The sequence below is a fragment of the Hesperophylax consimilis genome, chromosome 22 (assembly GCF_061612785.1).
Source record: "Hesperophylax consimilis isolate HC1 chromosome 22, BYU_Hcon_1.0, whole genome shotgun sequence".
NCBI lineage: Eukaryota > Metazoa > Arthropoda > Insecta > Trichoptera > Limnephilidae > Hesperophylax > Hesperophylax consimilis.
Window position 1 is genome coordinate 12,448,895 of NC_142857.1, and position 18,016 is coordinate 12,466,910.

General features: G+C 32.3%; 1 protein-coding gene across 2 annotated transcripts in view; it reads left to right on the top strand.

The window, feature by feature from the left end:
- LOC149412861 (uncharacterized) overlaps nucleotides 1-18,016 on the top strand; it is a 77,542-nt gene that overhangs the window by 48,694 nt on the left and 10,832 nt on the right. The window contains exon 7 of one of the 2 annotated variants that reach the window (XM_089645133.1): nucleotides 14,723-14,923. The exons of the other annotated variant lie outside the window; for it this stretch is intronic. Within the exon in view, the coding sequence (XP_089501259.1) occupies nucleotides 14,723-14,923 (201 nt within the window). The remainder of the gene's footprint in view (nucleotides 1-14,722; nucleotides 14,924-18,016) is intronic. 2 annotated transcript variants of the gene reach the window in all.

Genomic DNA, 18,016 nt, shown 5'->3' on the forward strand with positions numbered 1-18,016 from the left:
AGGACTAAGAATAGGAAATTGGATATTACGATATTGGTGATAATGACAGTGAACGTCCGTTGTCAATAACAGAACACTTCGTAGAATATGGAGTTTTAATGTCAATAAATAATGATCTTACTATATTAATATTCTTTAATCCTTTGCGTACATCTTAAACACCCACAAACGGCTCAGAATTAGGTCCGGTGGCCATACTTGAGATTTTAGTATAGCATATAATTTCTTTCGTCAGAAAAGCTTTTTCTAGCTGCCACAAGCACGTCGCTCTGGGATTTTTTTGGAACAAAAGCCTTTTTGTACTTTTGAGAAGCGCAAAAATCATTCTCTGGCAAAAAACAAATCAAAATAAATATAATATTGAATAATATTATATTTACCTGCTGCCCGAAATCTGTGTGTTTTGAAATTAAAGCAAGCGAGGGAACGAAGAAACACATAAGTGTACGAAGGACAATCAAAGTGAGAGTACGTCGTTTTCTCGCTGTCGGCTTGAGGGGACTGGCTGTTGATAATATAGCTATTTCATTCGTACGCATAAATTTGAATGGCTATCCTTTTCTTATGCGTTTCGTTTCTCGCTTGATATTAACATTGATAGGTGCGCGCGCCTTTGTATTGTTATTTCAACCGCACTTACATATTCTCGGAGGTACCATCCTTTTCTTATTCGTTTCGTTTTGGTATTTATTTAGTCTATGCAAAAAGATTACGTTTTTGCAAATAGCAAGCAAGTTGTATCTCCTCGCTAAGCGCGCAATGAATTTGAATTCATCACAAAAAACCTCGAAATTTTGTGATTTAATCGTTAAATTTGTTAGGTTTTTCACTTCCTGTGCTTACTAGTGAGCAAGACTAATGGGCGTTTACACGATTCTTTTTTTCTTCCAGTTTTCTATTGATCATCTTTTCATAAGGATGATGAAAAAAAGTACGTGTCCTATTTAGGTACTGATGTTCGTACAGCTTTAGATGGCGTGCATTATTTGACATCTTTTATGTTCTGTCATTGTTTTATGCTGTGGCGGTTGGGTTCATTTTGATTTCAATCGGAGATTCCACTTTAGAAAAAAAAGCTACTGGTTAAATGTATACAAACCCTTTTCTCCTTTGTGCCTACGTTGACTAAACCAATATCATGTTATCGTTTGTTTGGCTTTTCGCTATAACAATCACCAAGGGCTTGAAAATCAAAGTAGGCTTTGCCGCTAGAACGAATCAGGTAGTTTTGCTTTGATTTTGTTCAAAGAAACTTGGTAAAGGAGAACCTTAAAATATTTACTTGATTTATTTTTCTTTCCTTTTTCGTCATTTATCTACAGCCTTTGAAAATACATTATAGTAGAAATAAATCATGCAAATTTAACAAAGTTGATAGTGATGACTCAATTCAAAGATGTTTTAGAGTTGTTGAACAGGAGTTACAAAAAAGTCAAAATCGAAATCAGTACTTTTAATAAGAAACTCAACAAAAAAGAATTTCTCAAAATATTTGGTTGCCTGTCAGTCCTGCGTAACTGTGGTTCAATGAACTTAAATAATCTTTGAATTTAAGAGTTATTTTCAAAATTACAACTGATTGAGCGAAGAATTCAGACAAGCGACAAAGTACCAACCTAACAGTGACATATTTTAACAAGAAAATTATTTCAATTATTAAGATTATTCACGGGTATGTGCAAGGACCTACTATCCTAAAATTGAAAAATATCTCTTATTATAACCTTTAATATTTCTTTAAGCAATTTTAGTAATTAATTTGGCGCCATCTACGAATGAATAATTTTAAGTTAACCCTTAAGAATTGATACGAAAACTTCCCACTGTCACAAAATGTTAATTATTATCATAGTATAGGAATTTGACCACAGATAATATGATTATTGATTAATCAACTACCGATGAATCAACCCATATCGGTTTTTCCTTGAGTTTACCATTTTCCACAGTCCTTTTTGTGAAATAAAAAGGCCTTAATGATACAATTTCAGCCTTCAAGAAAGTGATAAATAATTCATAACCTTTCGGTGGACAAATGATTAATAATATTGGATCGCCACTGAACAGAGAATCCCGAGAAGCGTAATTTTAACCGATTTGAAAGGAAAAAAGACTGCCACCAATTCACATAAGACCTTAACAAGTTTCGACTCCTCTATTAGATAGTAAAATTGACTACTTGATAAAGAAAAAAAAAGTTTTTTATATCTTTTGATTTTTTATTTTTACATGACTACCGCAAGGGACCTAATTGCTCTTTCTAGTCGGAGCCAGTGAGACAATAGCATTGTTAATTTGGAGCATGTTGTGAGGCTCAAAAGAGCAGGGAAAGGAAGAAGATGAGGAAGGTTGAGAAGTACTTACCTGACCATTCAGATCTGGTCTTAAAATACGGCAGAATCGATTTCAATCAAAGTTTCAATTCTGAATGGTGAATGACGATACTGAGAGTATCTCCCACCCTGGGAAGAAATGAAATCTATACCGATTTGAAAGAAACTAATGTCAACAGTTTTATAACCAACTCTTAGGCCCTATACAGGAAAATGAAATTGGTTATCTGCTGAAAAAATAATTTCGAAATATTTAAAAATTCTTTATCACAAGTAGAAAGGAAAATTTGGTACCTTTAATTCAGGCACAAGGACACGCCCACAACACACTTCATTCAGTAGAATTCATTTTTATCTGTTCAATACGTGTCACAGTGACCTCAATTAAATCAATACTCTCTCCCAAGAAACCACACTCTTAATTAAGTATACTGTACGGCCTACATTCCTATCCCACAAATTATTATTATTAAATAAACATATATTTATATTGCTGCTTATTTGACAGATAACAACCGTTATCGAAATTTATCTAATCGGCGACTTTGAATATACGTATTATACATATAAATATAACTTCATGTGTAATGTATCCACATTCATATAATTTATCTAAGCAGACCTATCAATGTGATTTCAGGACGATTGTAACTGCTCACACTCGAACTTATTGTATAAATAAGACACATTTATTGAAATATGTTTAAAACTTTTATTTTTTTAAAAGAAAGACAAACATTCCTGGGTTACGAATAACCTGACAATATTTAAAAAATCTCCTACTACCACCACAATAAGCGGAAAATATTGCTTGTGTTGTGATGGAGGACTTAGCCAGCCGAGGAATTGAACACACTAGGCCTGGGTGGGACCGGAACGCGATGTCAACTCAGCCACCGACCGGTCAATATAAGGTCAATATTTAAATGGTTTATATTCCTCTAATTCCTTAATATGGTATGATTTTTTAAATACATCTTGAATTTTACTTTTGAATTCCATTAATCAAACAGACCTATTTCGTCCCCTTCCAAAGCTCTCAACCAAACAAACTGAAATATATTAAATTACCATAAGCAATAATTAGTCTCCTGTAATATCAATACAAATTGAAAATATCTCCCGAGTAAAAATAAATGCCGCCGACGGGAATTGAACCCGCGCCTTCTGATGTCTGACGCCATCTAGTGGGAAATTTAGCACTAACAAAGCCTTTCCTACAAAAATAAAGTTGGTTATTTACAAGTGAAAAAAAAAATAAGCAGCATCAGAAGGCGCGGGTTCAATTCCCGTCGGCGGCATTTATTTTTACTCGGGAGATATTTTCAATTTGTATTGATATTACAGGCAACTAATTATTGCTTGTAATAATTTATTATCCTTTGTGCTATGCATAAAAACCTTGTCTTATAAACATTAGTTTATCATTAAAAAAAGAAATCTTTTTAGACTTATATTTTAGATTTATCAAAACTGCCATATTAAACCGATGTCCAGTTGAGACCATTATCTTTTAATTTTTCTGTGTCTTGTTCTGTTTCATGTTGCGTTCAGATTTTTAAGTATTATCTTCTCCTTCAATGAGATATTTAGTGCTACAGATACAAAATAGTTTTGTAAATCATGCTTTAAAATATAAAAAAATCTTAATTTATTTTCACGAACCTTAATCACAGTGAAGATGTAAAACTTTCAAGATTATTGTCACAGGTTGATAATATACAAAAAACATACTAAAATGTAGTATGAATATCACAACCAGGGACTCCTACAATACGATAAATTTCCTGAATTAAGTTATGTGCATACACAACCCGCACCACAGCCTTTCTGGGTCCAAAATCTACTTGATTCTGGCGCCAGAGTGACTTAATCCGCCACTGCATCCGTAATCTAATAAGTATAGATAGGATGTCTAACTAACAGTACTGATACCGACGTATATCTTATCTGCCTCCGTTCCACAGTAGGTTTTATCAATTCTGAAAAAAGCCATAGTTTGAAGCGCTCTTGCCAATAATCAATAATATTTGGGAATGATTCAAGTCTCCAAAATTGAATCAAATTAATTCTGAAATACCGTCGGTATGGCCGTTGGTGTTGATTATCCTCAGTGTAGATGTCGTAACTCGATAATGATTAAATGCATCATTGTTTTCAGTGCGTAAATGGTGTCAGTAGTTGTCAGTGATTGTGATTGTTGGATGCCTAAACGGAATCTATATTGTTTTAACACTTCCCCAAATGGTAGAGATTCTTATACTTGAAATGCCAAGAGTGTTCAGTGATGGACAGACAGACAAACATAGATTTGTTGAAATCAGCGTATCAGTGTATCAATATATTGTTCAGGACACGAATACTGAGATAAAAAACTCACACATCCTTTATTTTACAGGTTAAATAATAATCCAAAAACAAAGAGAGTTGCAAAATTCTAATTCTATAATGAAAATGTTCTGAAAAAGACTGAATTTATAACAGTGAAAATAAGCAGAATTTCGTTAACTTGCATAATAACAATTGAAAACTTTGGGTCAAGTCTTGTTAAATGCCTCGGATACTTCATCAGAGGTTAAGATAAAATTTGACAGAGAATTAATATATGGAACTTTAGTGAATGAACGAACTGTTTTTTTTTATTATCGAATATATTTGGATTGCCTGACAAATGTTTCCCTTCGATGAATTTAAAGCGGTTGGCACATTTGGGTTTACAGAACAAAAGATGAAAAAAATTTGGGGTTTAAAAGAAAAGAACTCATATCAGATAACGGAATTGAACAAAAAAAAACCTAAAAGTAAGTATAAATAAATATTGCCCAATAAAAAAATTGGACTATTTTTATTCTAATATTTATTTTTAATTAACAAATTTAATCGAGATTTTTCTCAAAAGTGTCAAAAATTTTGAAGATTCTTGGTGAATTTCGTTCAACCGAAGAATCTGTTATTTTGAGATTTTCAGCCCATCTCATATGTGGGCGACATCTGTTTCTTTTTCAAAACATAAGGCGCCATCCCATGATATCCTGTTATGAGTTAGTAACCACTTTTCTCGGGTTTGAACTCCGTTTTTCTCATTGACTTAATTAAATATACTGTAGAAACGCTATTTGGCGTCATGCCTTAACATGATCAGTTCACGACACGTGATTGACATAACGTTGCAACTGAAAAAATGAGCTGTGATGACTTTAGGGATTGCAGTTTTAGCTGCTTCGGGCAAATAGTTTTCTGCTTTGTATTTAAACAACCCTACCTTTTATTTGATTTGTTTTTCCAGAGATTCGATGAATATTTAGAAAATATGCATTGCTTTGATTTTAAGATATAAATCTTTCTCTTAGGAATCTGAATGTAACTTGTTTGAAAACTTAAAAACTCGAATTTTATACATTTCTGTGAAAAATGAATTTCACTGCTTGGTTTTATTATTATTTTAAGTGACTTTCTCACAAATATATTTTCGCTGTCATAAGTCAAAAATAGTCATATTTTGTAAAAAATCTCCATCTCAAATTACGTGGAAACTAAAATAATCAATCTTTGGTTTTAATAATAAATAATATATACTAATATTTTGATAATTTGTATGGCGCCGTTTTTGTGCAAAATTACCCCAAGGGCGCTTTTCATTGTAAAGTAGAATTGTGTACTCTAGAAAACATCATGATTCATTATATCACATATAAATATGTTCCTACTTACATTGAAAAAAAACGATTCATAAAATATAATGGTATACAACGTATTCCCGAAACTACGCTGCCAAATCAATACACGAGTAGGTTACACTGAAATATGTTGGCATACAACGCATTCCCGCACCTACGCTGCCAAATCAATACACGAGTAAGTCAAACTGAAATATTTATATTTAATTTATATATATATATATACATATAAATTACAAACAATACAAAACAAAATGAACCTTTGTCTGTCCAATTGGGAAAGGTTCCCGTTTCAGGACAGCCAAATTGTGTATTTAGTACATAATATTCTTAAAATGGAATGGCGATGTATCAAAAAAAATTTGAGAACATTTTTGATTGCATTCGAAGTGACAGGATGGTTTCTTTATCCTTGAAAAAATCGCAAAGATGTAATTTATTACCAGGGTCAATTTGTATAACATTAGTAATTGCATTCCGAACAGATTTTTTTTTTATATGTGTTTATTCAGTTTTTTTTTTTGTACATTATTTTCTCTTACTTAGATCTTACAAAACTGATCAATCAGTTTAATTGTAAGAAATCTCTCACTTTATGAATGGTTTCTTTCGGGACATCACATGTCTGAGATTCTTTCCAGGGCATTTCGGAGAACATTTACAATTGTATAGTTAGAATTTCTAAATTTATAAATCAGTATAAGACATATGAATCCTATAGTACTATATTTTTAGAATTTCTTAGATGATAGAAATTACACATTACTAGACCAGGATAAATGCCGTATGATATATGAATTTACAATTTTAAAATTTCGAATCTTTATTTATTAAATGTCATTATTATACAGTAATCGAAATAAACCCGCGAAAAAAATTCGCAAATTTAAATTTAAATAATAATAACAATGAAGATCAAGTATTAGGAACAAAAATAATCATTTTTAAACTTGAAATAAAAACTGACTTTGGATCCTTATCTATCTTAAGTATAAAATAGCCTTTTGGAAGATAAAAAATAAAATTTAACATAGTATTATATTTTTTTCCATTTTAATTAACATTTTTTTAATTAAATAATTAGTTCATATTAGATATGTGAGTTTGTGTTAGCATAAGTTCGCTCTCGACTCTCCCAATGTTCAGAAGCTAATTGCTAACCCATTTTCGCAACGCGCTAGCACTTTTCGATTTCCATGCTTCGGGAATGAGGTGGAACATTTTAGGCCCTAAGTAGGAGTATTGTCTTTGTGCGTGTGATGTGTTTATAGTGGGTGGAACTACTGGATTCCTCCTTACATGACGGATGTTGTGGATATGATCAATGGATGAATAGTGGTGTCGATGTTTTTGTGTATGTAAAATAATTTTTCTTATATACAGTTGCCGCACATCAAGAACTCATACCTTTTCAAATAATAGATCACTGGGAAACCTTAATGGTTTCTTAAGAATGACACTTAGAAGTGATTTTTGTGCTTTTGATAGAGGGTCAAGTAATGTTTTAGAACATCCTCCCCATCCCAAGGATGCATATTCCAGCAATGAGTTACACAAGGCATGGTATATTTGTTTAAGATCTTTTAAGCAAAGAACAGACATGAATACATGAGTTAGTTTTCTGATCTTTGTGGAAGTTTCGTCTATATGTTCGCCCCATCTCAGAGATTTGTCTATGATTACTCCTAGGTATTTGATGCTATCGACACATTCTAAGATAGTAAAATTACAAGTAGTTCGGTCGTAACAGTGGTGTATAATGATGTTGTGTATTTATTTTGGTTTTCCTGCTTGTGTTGCACTGAAACGGGTGAATTTGGTTTTATGTAGGTTGAGAGTGAGGAGATTGCTGTCTAGCCATTTTTTGAACTTGTTTAAACCTACTTCGGCTTAGCTGTGAATAACTTTCCAGCTTTTGCCTTAAAATAATAAAACTGTGTCGTCGGCAAAGGTGATGATAATGTGGTCGGCAAGGGTGGAATAAAAGTGGTCCTAGTGTACTTCCTTTGGGTACACCGAATTTAATATTAGCAGGGTCGCTTATAGTGTCGTTGATAAGCACTCTTTGGCTCCTGTTTTCTAAATAGCTACACAACCATTTGAAGAGCTGACCTTGTATACCAATACGCTGTAGTTTATTCAACAGAATTTTATGAGAAATAGTGTCGAATGCTTTTGCTAGATCTAGGAATAGCGCAATGCATTTTGTTCCATACAAAGTATTAAGTTGGCATATAACGCATTCCCGCAACTACGCTGCCAAATCAATACACGAGTAAGTCACACTGAAATATGTTGGCATACAACACATTCCTGCAACTACGCTGCCAAATCACTAAACTAATAAATAATAAATTGTAAAAGTATTAAGACCTTAATCTTGGGTTTACGGGTTGGGTATAAAATTATTAAAAGTATAATTGTAGGTACAAATAAGTATCAAATAGTACACAATCGTATCTAGAAGTGGCGACTAAATACGACTAGTAGGTAAACTACAAAACTGTTAAAACCTATTAAACACATTGGTTTTTTCACTCCACCATGTAATTTTTTGTATTTAATTAATCATAAAACATTTGTTAACATTATTAGGCAATTGTATCGATTTGCAGCCTTAAAAAATGCTGTCACGTCTCAATATGTATATTATTATGGTTTCCCAGGCCGATCTAATCCAGCCTAGTATAATCACTTAAGTTCACATAATTGACCGTGAAAATCGATTTTCTCATATAATTTTCATGTTGCCTTTCAAATACCTGATGAATGTTTTGAAATCAGTATCTTTTCAGAGTTGTTTACGGAGAATCTGTATGAAATTAAACGATTTCTTAAGGTCTCAATAAAACCATTTTGGTTTCGGGATACCCCGAATCTCGTTCTTCCACTTAATTAAATTGGGTTCAAGGGATGCCTCGACATTAACATTTAAGTATTTAGGAAGCTAAACCCACTCAAATCAAATATTTATCCCTTTTTTGTATATATTTTGAACCAATTCTACTTTGCCACGAACAAAATTGTTATAAATATACGTACATGCGAGTATACCTTTGAATGTAGCTATTACTTGTTTTTCCATTTATTACGGTAATCCATTATAATTATTAAAAAAATATGTTAAATGAAACAAGATAACTTTTTTTGAACCACTTTGAATTTATTTTTTAATAAATTATATACTTTTTCCTAAGGAAGGAACGGTTGTTCCGAAACCGGTCGGTGTTAGAAAATACATATTTATTTTTTGGTATAACTTAGTGATTAAAACCACAAATTGTAATATTTAATTATTGAAGACAATATTAGCGATGTGACCATTATATTTTCCTGATTTTTCTGTTTCAGATTTTCGTTTAGGAATCGCTAATATTGTATTTAATAATTCTATTTTAGTGGTTCAAACAAACCAAAATTTTTCATTTTTTCCTCAAATCTCTTCCGTCTTACCTATAATAGATAATACGGAGGGATAAAAACTGGTTAGTAGAAAACGTTACTCATAATCACGCGCATGCCTACTGCGTATACCGGCCGCTATACCGCAGTATTGGTGGCAGATATTTAAACCGCCCAACCCCCGGGATTAGGGACGTATTACTGTCGTAGATCGCGGACTTTGTTAACAATCGGGTTGATTTGACAAATATCAATCGGTCGCACAACGAAAATGTAAAAAAGCAGTAATACCTATTGGCACCACTATCAGAGGAATATTTAAATCGATTTGCCAAAGCAAATACGGAACGCACAATAAAATTGGCCAAATTTCGAAGCAATTCAAAGCATACCGGGTCAATGACATTGCAAATGTCATCTAATGAAACGTGACGTTAGCAACTAAACACGATATGCGAAAATGGCCGTGTTTTTGAGGATCGGAACAAAGTGGTGCCAGTCTAAAAAAATCTTGCGTGAATATTATTATGAGTAAATTCCTTAACCCGAGCAGTATACGGCCCTCTTCACCGTATAACCGCATAGATGTTGCGGCATTTAGGGAATCTTTATAAGAAAGACTGATTGGGTTTTGCTGATCATTGCGCATTGACGGTTTTTCACGGGGAGATAATGGGGACCATCTCCACTCTCATCCACATAACTAATGAAAGAAAATTACTGTCGGTGCTTTGTCTTCACCAAAATTAATTAATATAAAAGAGATTTTCATTTGCGGAGATACTTATATATTTATTATGTTTACACATGTTGTTTACTGAGCCTGTCTCACAAGGTATATCCTGTGTCAAAACAGGCTAGGGTAGGACGGGGCTTAGGTTAGGTTAGTTCAGATAGAATGGTATTAACTTATTTCAGAATTTGGGCAGATTGCTTGGAGAGTATACTCTTTCTCGATCCTAAGCAATTCGCCGAACCACGCACGCGCATTTTCATGTTGATATCATACAGCTCGGGCTACTATAATATATATATTATTGGATCGTTTGTGTTAGTTAGACAAAGTTGCGTAGTTTCGTAAGGCGGAAATCGAGGGCGTTTAAATTTAAATTTATTTTTTGTTTTGACATGTCAATAGGTGCGTGAACACTTTTGTAAGACAAATTTTATATACCACTCTCATGATAGCGAGATTACAGTACACACAAAAATGTTAGTTCCCGCCATCGAAGAAGTTTTCGAACCGCCACTATAACTGAAATTAATAAAAAAATAAAATTTACCGCTGACGGCAAAGTTAGTAATAGTGAAAAATTACAAAATCTGTCAAAAATTTAAACAAAAGAAATGCACATTTTGTCTTCGTAAAATTTAATTAATTAATTAAAATATAATCATTTTGATTTCTACTTTATCGCTTATCTGAAATGTTTCAACAATCAGTTTATCAAAGTTTATCAAGTTCTATAGTTCATTGAATCGAAGTTGCCGGAAGGTCACAACCAAAATTAGTATTTAAAAAATTACGTAATTAAATAAATACGTCACAATGTGTTATTAATGTACATGTCACTTTAAATAAATACGTCACAATGTGTTATTAATGTACATGTCACTTTAAATAAATACGTCACAATGTGTTATTAATGTACATATCACTTTAAATAAATACGTCACAATGTGTTATTAATGTACATGTCACTTTAAATAAATACGTCACAATGTGTTATTAATGTACATGTCACTTTAAATAAATACGTCACAATGTGTTATTAATGTACATGTCACTTTAAATTTTTTTCAGACATTTATTAATTTATTTTGTCATTTACATGTTTAGGGCATGGCATGTTTTTATTAATTTATAATTTGAACTGCTATAACGTAGTGTAAGCATAATTATAACACTTGTATCGTTTTAAGATTGAATATTACAGTGCTATTGCCGGGAATCAAATTAATATTAGATTACTTGCATACTTTATTCCTGACAAAACTATGTAATATTTTTCTTCACGATAACATTATGCTTGTGCATGACCTCTCTTAACCAACCTAACCTAACATCGTTCCATTTCTTTTTTAATGCCACATTTGGCCGATCCCTACATACGCTCTTTCGGTCAGGTAAGGTTATGTTAGGTTAAGGCGACATAATACTTTAATAACGGGGGTTTGCTCAGCGTTCACATTTTAATTATTTCTGATGAACGTATTACTGAAATCTTAAATGTTTCTTGATCCTTGTGGGATCCCTACAAATGTAAGTTATTTATACAGGATGTATCGGCACGTACCCGAAAAACTTTAACCAGCTATTCCTTACCATATTTGGAGTAAAAATTCTTATTTGCACTTTGCTGTCCGGTAACGTTTTTTTTTTTAATAAAAAATTTACTTTTCATATTTTCACCACATGTCACCACTGTTTTATCCTTTTTCAAAGTTTGAAAACCCATCTGGCAATATTTTATTCGAATTCCGTTGAATAATTTACGTGTGCACCTATATTGGCGCGCTTTTACAATCACAACGAAATGGCACGGCACCATTCGTCTCATTTTTAACTATTATTATTTAGTGTGTGCGAAAGAGCGAAGACGCTTTTCGACATACTTGCTTATAACAGCTGTTGAACACGAAAAGCAATGCCAATGACAGTGATGGAGTGTGAAATTTTTTATTTTTTTTGTTTTTAATTGAAAAAAGGATGCTACCGGACAGCAAAGTGCGAATAACATTTTTCACTCCAAATGTGCTAAGGAATAGCTGGTTAAAGTTTGTCGGGTTAGTGCCGATACACCCTGTATTTAAGAATAATAAAAACAGGACTTGCGGGATTACTATAAAGTTAGCGGTAAGCACCAGATTTTATTTTTTTAAGACAGTGAATTAGTTACTTACCGAGGGATTCCTCTAGAAACATTTGAGATTTTAGTAATTCGTTCATCAGAAATAATTAAAATAAACCCCACGGAAAGATCGATTTTCTAGGCCTGCTATTACGCTGGGCCGACGCCTAATATTGTTTTTACACAACTTCATCACTTATGTCGTTAAGATTCCCACTTTATTTTAGAGATTTGATATGGAAAGTTCAACCGTAGGTCTGCATATGTCTGGTCCCATACACCAGGGCAGCGCGTCGCATATTTTTGTGCACGGCTGCTTCACTTACGTCGTTAAGATTCTGGCTTTATTTTAGGTAATTGTCTCTGACTTGTCTTTGAATTTTCGGAGCTTACTTTGCGATTTTTTTCTATCGAGGGAATTTCATAAAATTAACGATTAGGCATAACAAATATATAGACATTATCTTAAATAATGAAAAAAAATTTTGGAACTTAAAAACTTAAAGAGTTAACGAGACACTTGTTATATAAAATCTCGGTAGAAATTGCATATGCGGGGGCTTAAGGGGGGAATGAACAATCGTGTGCATAAAAAGAAATGTGAACTAAACTTGAGAGAACACATACAGATATTAAAAAAAAACGTTGTAAAGGTTCATAATATAACTGAGCATTGCAATCATCATCATTTATTAATAAGATAACCCTAAACATAATTTAATACCTATAAATAATCTATTCAATCTATCGAATCGAGGATCCTGAATCGATTACAAATTGATATTTTTATTATTATTTTTTTAATGATAAACTAATGTATATAAGACAAGGTTTTATGCATAGCATAAAGGATAACAAATAATTATAAGCATTAATTAGTCGCCTGAAATATCAATACAAATTGAAAATGTCTCCCATATAAAAATAAATGCCGCCTGTAGTTGGTTGTTTACAGGTGGAAAAAATATAATAAGCAGTAATTGTTGATTGAGGTACTAGTACATATTGAATCATTTGGTGGGTTGAAAATAGGTCGACATAGCTCAGTGGTTTCAGAGCACCTCACCAGACATCAGAAGGCACGGGTTCAATTCCCGTTGGCGGCAATTATTTTTACTCGGGAGATATTTTCAATTTGAATTGATATTTCAGGCGATTAATTATTGCTTATAATTATTTGATATTTTTCACTCAAAATTTTTTTAATCCCGCAAATCTTTTAAAATATTATTAACATTGATTTTTTTGGCTAACAATTTAATTGTTCGTGAATTTTCTGAAACGTTTTGTTTTCGGATTAGGCTGAACTTTATTTCACAGTGAGTTAGTTAACAGTTTCAGTCTAACAACATTGCCCGAATGGGGTTAACATAGTCCCGCTAACCCCTGATAGTCAGAATCTTAGTTCAGCTTAATTTAAACCAATCTTTAAAATAAAACGATAACTAAGTAAATACTACTTTTAGTTTTTATACTTAATGCCGACCAGGTTTCGCTACAACCTATTGACTTACTACTGCTTCAGGGTAATAATCTTGTAATATATACCTACAGTATAATAGTATTAAACAGCCCTGAAGAAGCTACAGTTGTAGGGAAACTCGGTCAGCAATTAGTATAAAAAATAAAATTGATGTTTACCAAATTATTGTTTTGTTTTAAATTATAATGTCACATCACAAAGTATCTGCCTCATATCAACAAAAACTAAACTGTTCTACACCTTCAGTTTTCTTAAATAGTAACAAATATATAGTTTATTGAATTTTTACAATACTTTCCAATGTTAGAAAATAGAAATGGCCACCTATAACAATTAATAGGATTTATTCAAATATTCCGGTAACTACTTACTGCATAAAAAAATAAACAAATCGGGTTTGAGAATTCTGAAACTATTTAATTGTTTAAACTATTAAATTTAACACTTTGGTGGCAATGGGGTTAAAATAAAATTGCATTTTTAGAAATTTTAAGAGCTAGGTGGAAAAAATGTTCCAAGTGGTCCATAGCAGAAGCTTTTACGTTACGTAAAAGTTAATATAATAATATTATTAATTAAATTTTAGGATGTCTATTATAATACTTAAAATCACTTTTAATAATGCTTTGCTGAATCGATATCAATACTATAAATATGTTTTTCATCTCCTTTAGAGTCTGGCAAACAAGAGAATGCGCTTGATGATTGATGCACGTAAACTCATATTAATACAAGGCGTGGGGGGCGGGGGTCATTTTGAAAATCACCTTTCAGATTTTCTGAAATATTCCGAATAACTTTGGCAAGGCTACGCAGTACATGAAGGGCCAAGCGCATTCTTCAGTTTGCCAAGCTGTAATGTTGTATCAGGTAGATTGCATTTGATATATCACTACTAAATAGATGTTTCTCAGTTACAATTTTCCCATTTGTTTTTGTAACGCTTTGTGAAATAAAACATCCTGAATTTTTCAGACTCTGAAAGAAGCGATGTGCAAAACGCAAAGAATGAAGCAAATGAAAACTATGTCAGACGAGATCAGGAAAATGTTAGCGACATCAGCGACTCGCAGGAAATTCAAAGCTCCACGTTTAGAAAGACGAAAAATATAATTCAACAGTTTATTGGAAAGCGAAAGACCATCGAGGAAATTACAAAGATTGGGATTTACAAAGGTTCGATATAAAAATGAAATTATTATTGTAGTTAACATTAATTTTGCACCATACTAATAATATTGTCAGCTATAAAACATTCGAGCAGAGTATATTTTCGTCTAAAATTTAGTGTGAACACTGAAGATATAAACCGATAGAAGTGTGTTTTAGACAAATCTTTGTGTCTAAAGTCATTTTTTTTACTGACCGAGATTGATCAAATTTTTTCATAAACAAATAAATAATTTCACTGTTTTTCAATAATTATGTACATTAGAGAAATCTGTTCTCCTTCAAATCGGTATTTATCATACTTCTAGGGTTTATCTGATCAGTGGGTAATGGGTGTAAAGCAATCGATTTAAAAAAATTTAAAACGATTTAAAATTCCTGAAGGAATGTGTTCTTAAATTTTTCTTATGATTTTCTGTGGAGTATTTTAACTTATTTGGTTTTGAACGTTTTAACGTTTTGTTTTTGAGAGAGATCCTATGTGCATATTGCTGGCATTTTAAAATGTCGAAAATATGAAAAACATGAAGAATCTTAATGCAAAAAATGCTCCAACAACCCTGAGTTGGTTATTTTTTGGTCATATTTTGCATTTCGCCTTACATATTAGTGTATTTTCGCATTTTTTTAGTTGCTGTTATATTGTAGTTTGTTTGTTGTATCTAACATTGCATGTATTTTAGAACTAATTGTATTTATGTATTCTAAAATATTAATATCTAACTAACCCATGAATAACTTATTGATATTTAGCACTTTAGAAACTTTGAATATATTAGTTTATTAGTGTTAGAAATTAGCTGTACTAGTGGACCCCGCAATGCTTCGCTGCTGGTAATGTCTTTCTCTTTCTCACCTAATTAATTCGACTCAGTATCTCATTTCGGTGCAGAGATATTGCAATAAGTATTCCTCGGGCGTCCCCGACTTCATTTACCATTCAAACCATTCTCTAAAAACTCCTAGCAAAATTTTTTTTTGAAATTTTCAGAAATATTGGTCTACTACTTTTCGAGTTTTGCGAGCACAAACAAACGCAGACTAAAGTTTAATATATTTATGAACTAGTTGTAACCCGCCACGCGTTACTGTAGCTCAATCTGTCTGTGCAGATAGATAAATAATAGCGCGTGTTGTCTAAACATCCAACAGATGGCACTGTTTTAAAAAAGCATGTTTGTCACAGGTGAAATCTATGTAATATAGGTATATGAAAACACACGCGTATTCGAATGCAACATTGTGTTAAAATTTCAAAGCAATCGGTGAAGAATTTTCGGAGATTTAAGATTTTGAACAAACGAACACTTACATTTTTATTTATACAGACAGAGCTGGCTTTGCTCGACCTTCTATAAATAAAATACGCATGTTTTATATACGAGAAGAAATTCTAAAAATGATAGTGAAAAAAAAACCTATCAAAATGGAAGAATTAATAAAGAAATTTATATTTGTTAGACCGTCCATTGGTTAATTTTCAGATATAGGTACGTTATTATTTTGTATTGTTATTTGCTTTATCACAAATAACAAATAGATAAATTTGATAATACACCGGAAGCCGTAAGAGGACTCTGTCACAAAAAATAGGTTTATAGCAAGAACTATTTATTTGGTCCTGTGAAAATGGTATGTAATTTTATATCGCTAATGACAAAACGATATCTTGTATTCTATGATACAAATTTTACAAAGGAATTATTTCACGAAATTCTAAAAAATGATTTAATGCCCAAATTTGCACGCTTTTTTAGTAAGCCTAAAAATAATAGTGATTTAGTATTTTTAACATAGTTATGTTATAACGAGTAAGTTCTTCTAACAAAATAAAAAGGTTGCTTAATGTTGGATGATGGATTTATGCAATACTACTTATCCCCGGTGACGACTAATTTCTGTGATTAATTTGGCCTATATTCACTGAGTTGGGGACATAAGGAATAAATTACTACACTGAACTCCAGATGGTTGGGAGCAGTTGGGACTCTTGTGCGGTTTCATACATATTTCAAGTCAAAAATACATTTTGACTGCCTAATGTAGTAGACTTTTTTTTTGGTATTATCATAATTTGTTTTTACCTTTTGTGAAACATATTTCTTTGTTTCCTATACCCACGGGATGGAAGCGAAAAATTTGTTGAGCCTACAAGCATTCATTACATCTGATAATTACACTTCACAAACGGATGTGATGTTCCCAGAACCAATAAACGTCGGAAAAACACCCTATAGACCATGAAACACAGACAAATAATGGTCGGATATCAGAGAATCCAATTAAATGTGTTCGACACAAAATGGTTATTGTTTATTTTGGAACAATGTTGTTTTTGGAGTATTATGCCGTGTTGGGCTTCTTCCTTTTTTAACCAACGTTTTGGGCACTGTAACGTTGGCTAAATGAGGAAAATATGCAACACTGCATAACACCCAAAAAACAATCACCATAACTTTTGTCCTTGAAAACCTCAAATCATGTGAACGGATAAAAATGTTTATTTAATCGTTACACGGTTTTACATTTTATTGTTCGAAGGCAATAAATAATATCTAACTTTTAATTTATTTAACTTTTGTTAAATCTTTACTGAGACTCCAAACACAAGATCCTGCAGGAGGCTTACCACATCGGACTATAATCAGAAATAAGTATATGCCGTAGGAGGAATAAAACAAAACCTTTTTTGAGTTTTTTTATCAGATAAACGAACAGATTTTCTGATCGTTGAGGCACTCGCAAGTGCCGCCGCCTCTTAGATTATGATCTCCACAAGGTTTTCAATCAAATCTTACCTCTAAAAAACGTTTCAAATATTAAGGCTGAGCTTAGCGTGAAATGACTATTTATATTAATCTTTACTAAGAATCAGTTTACATTATGAAGACCAAAAACTAAGCTTTGCATAAATTATTTGAAGCGTTGTCTATCGTTTCGCTTGAGTAGAGTAAAAAAATTTGTTAATTCCTTTATCTACAATATAAGGCGTAAACTACTTACTACAACTTGTATGAACGCATATAAGACACTACTTTAAAATGTACAATTTTACGGCTAAGATTATCTGTGATAGTTTGACTTGATTAACTTTTTTTC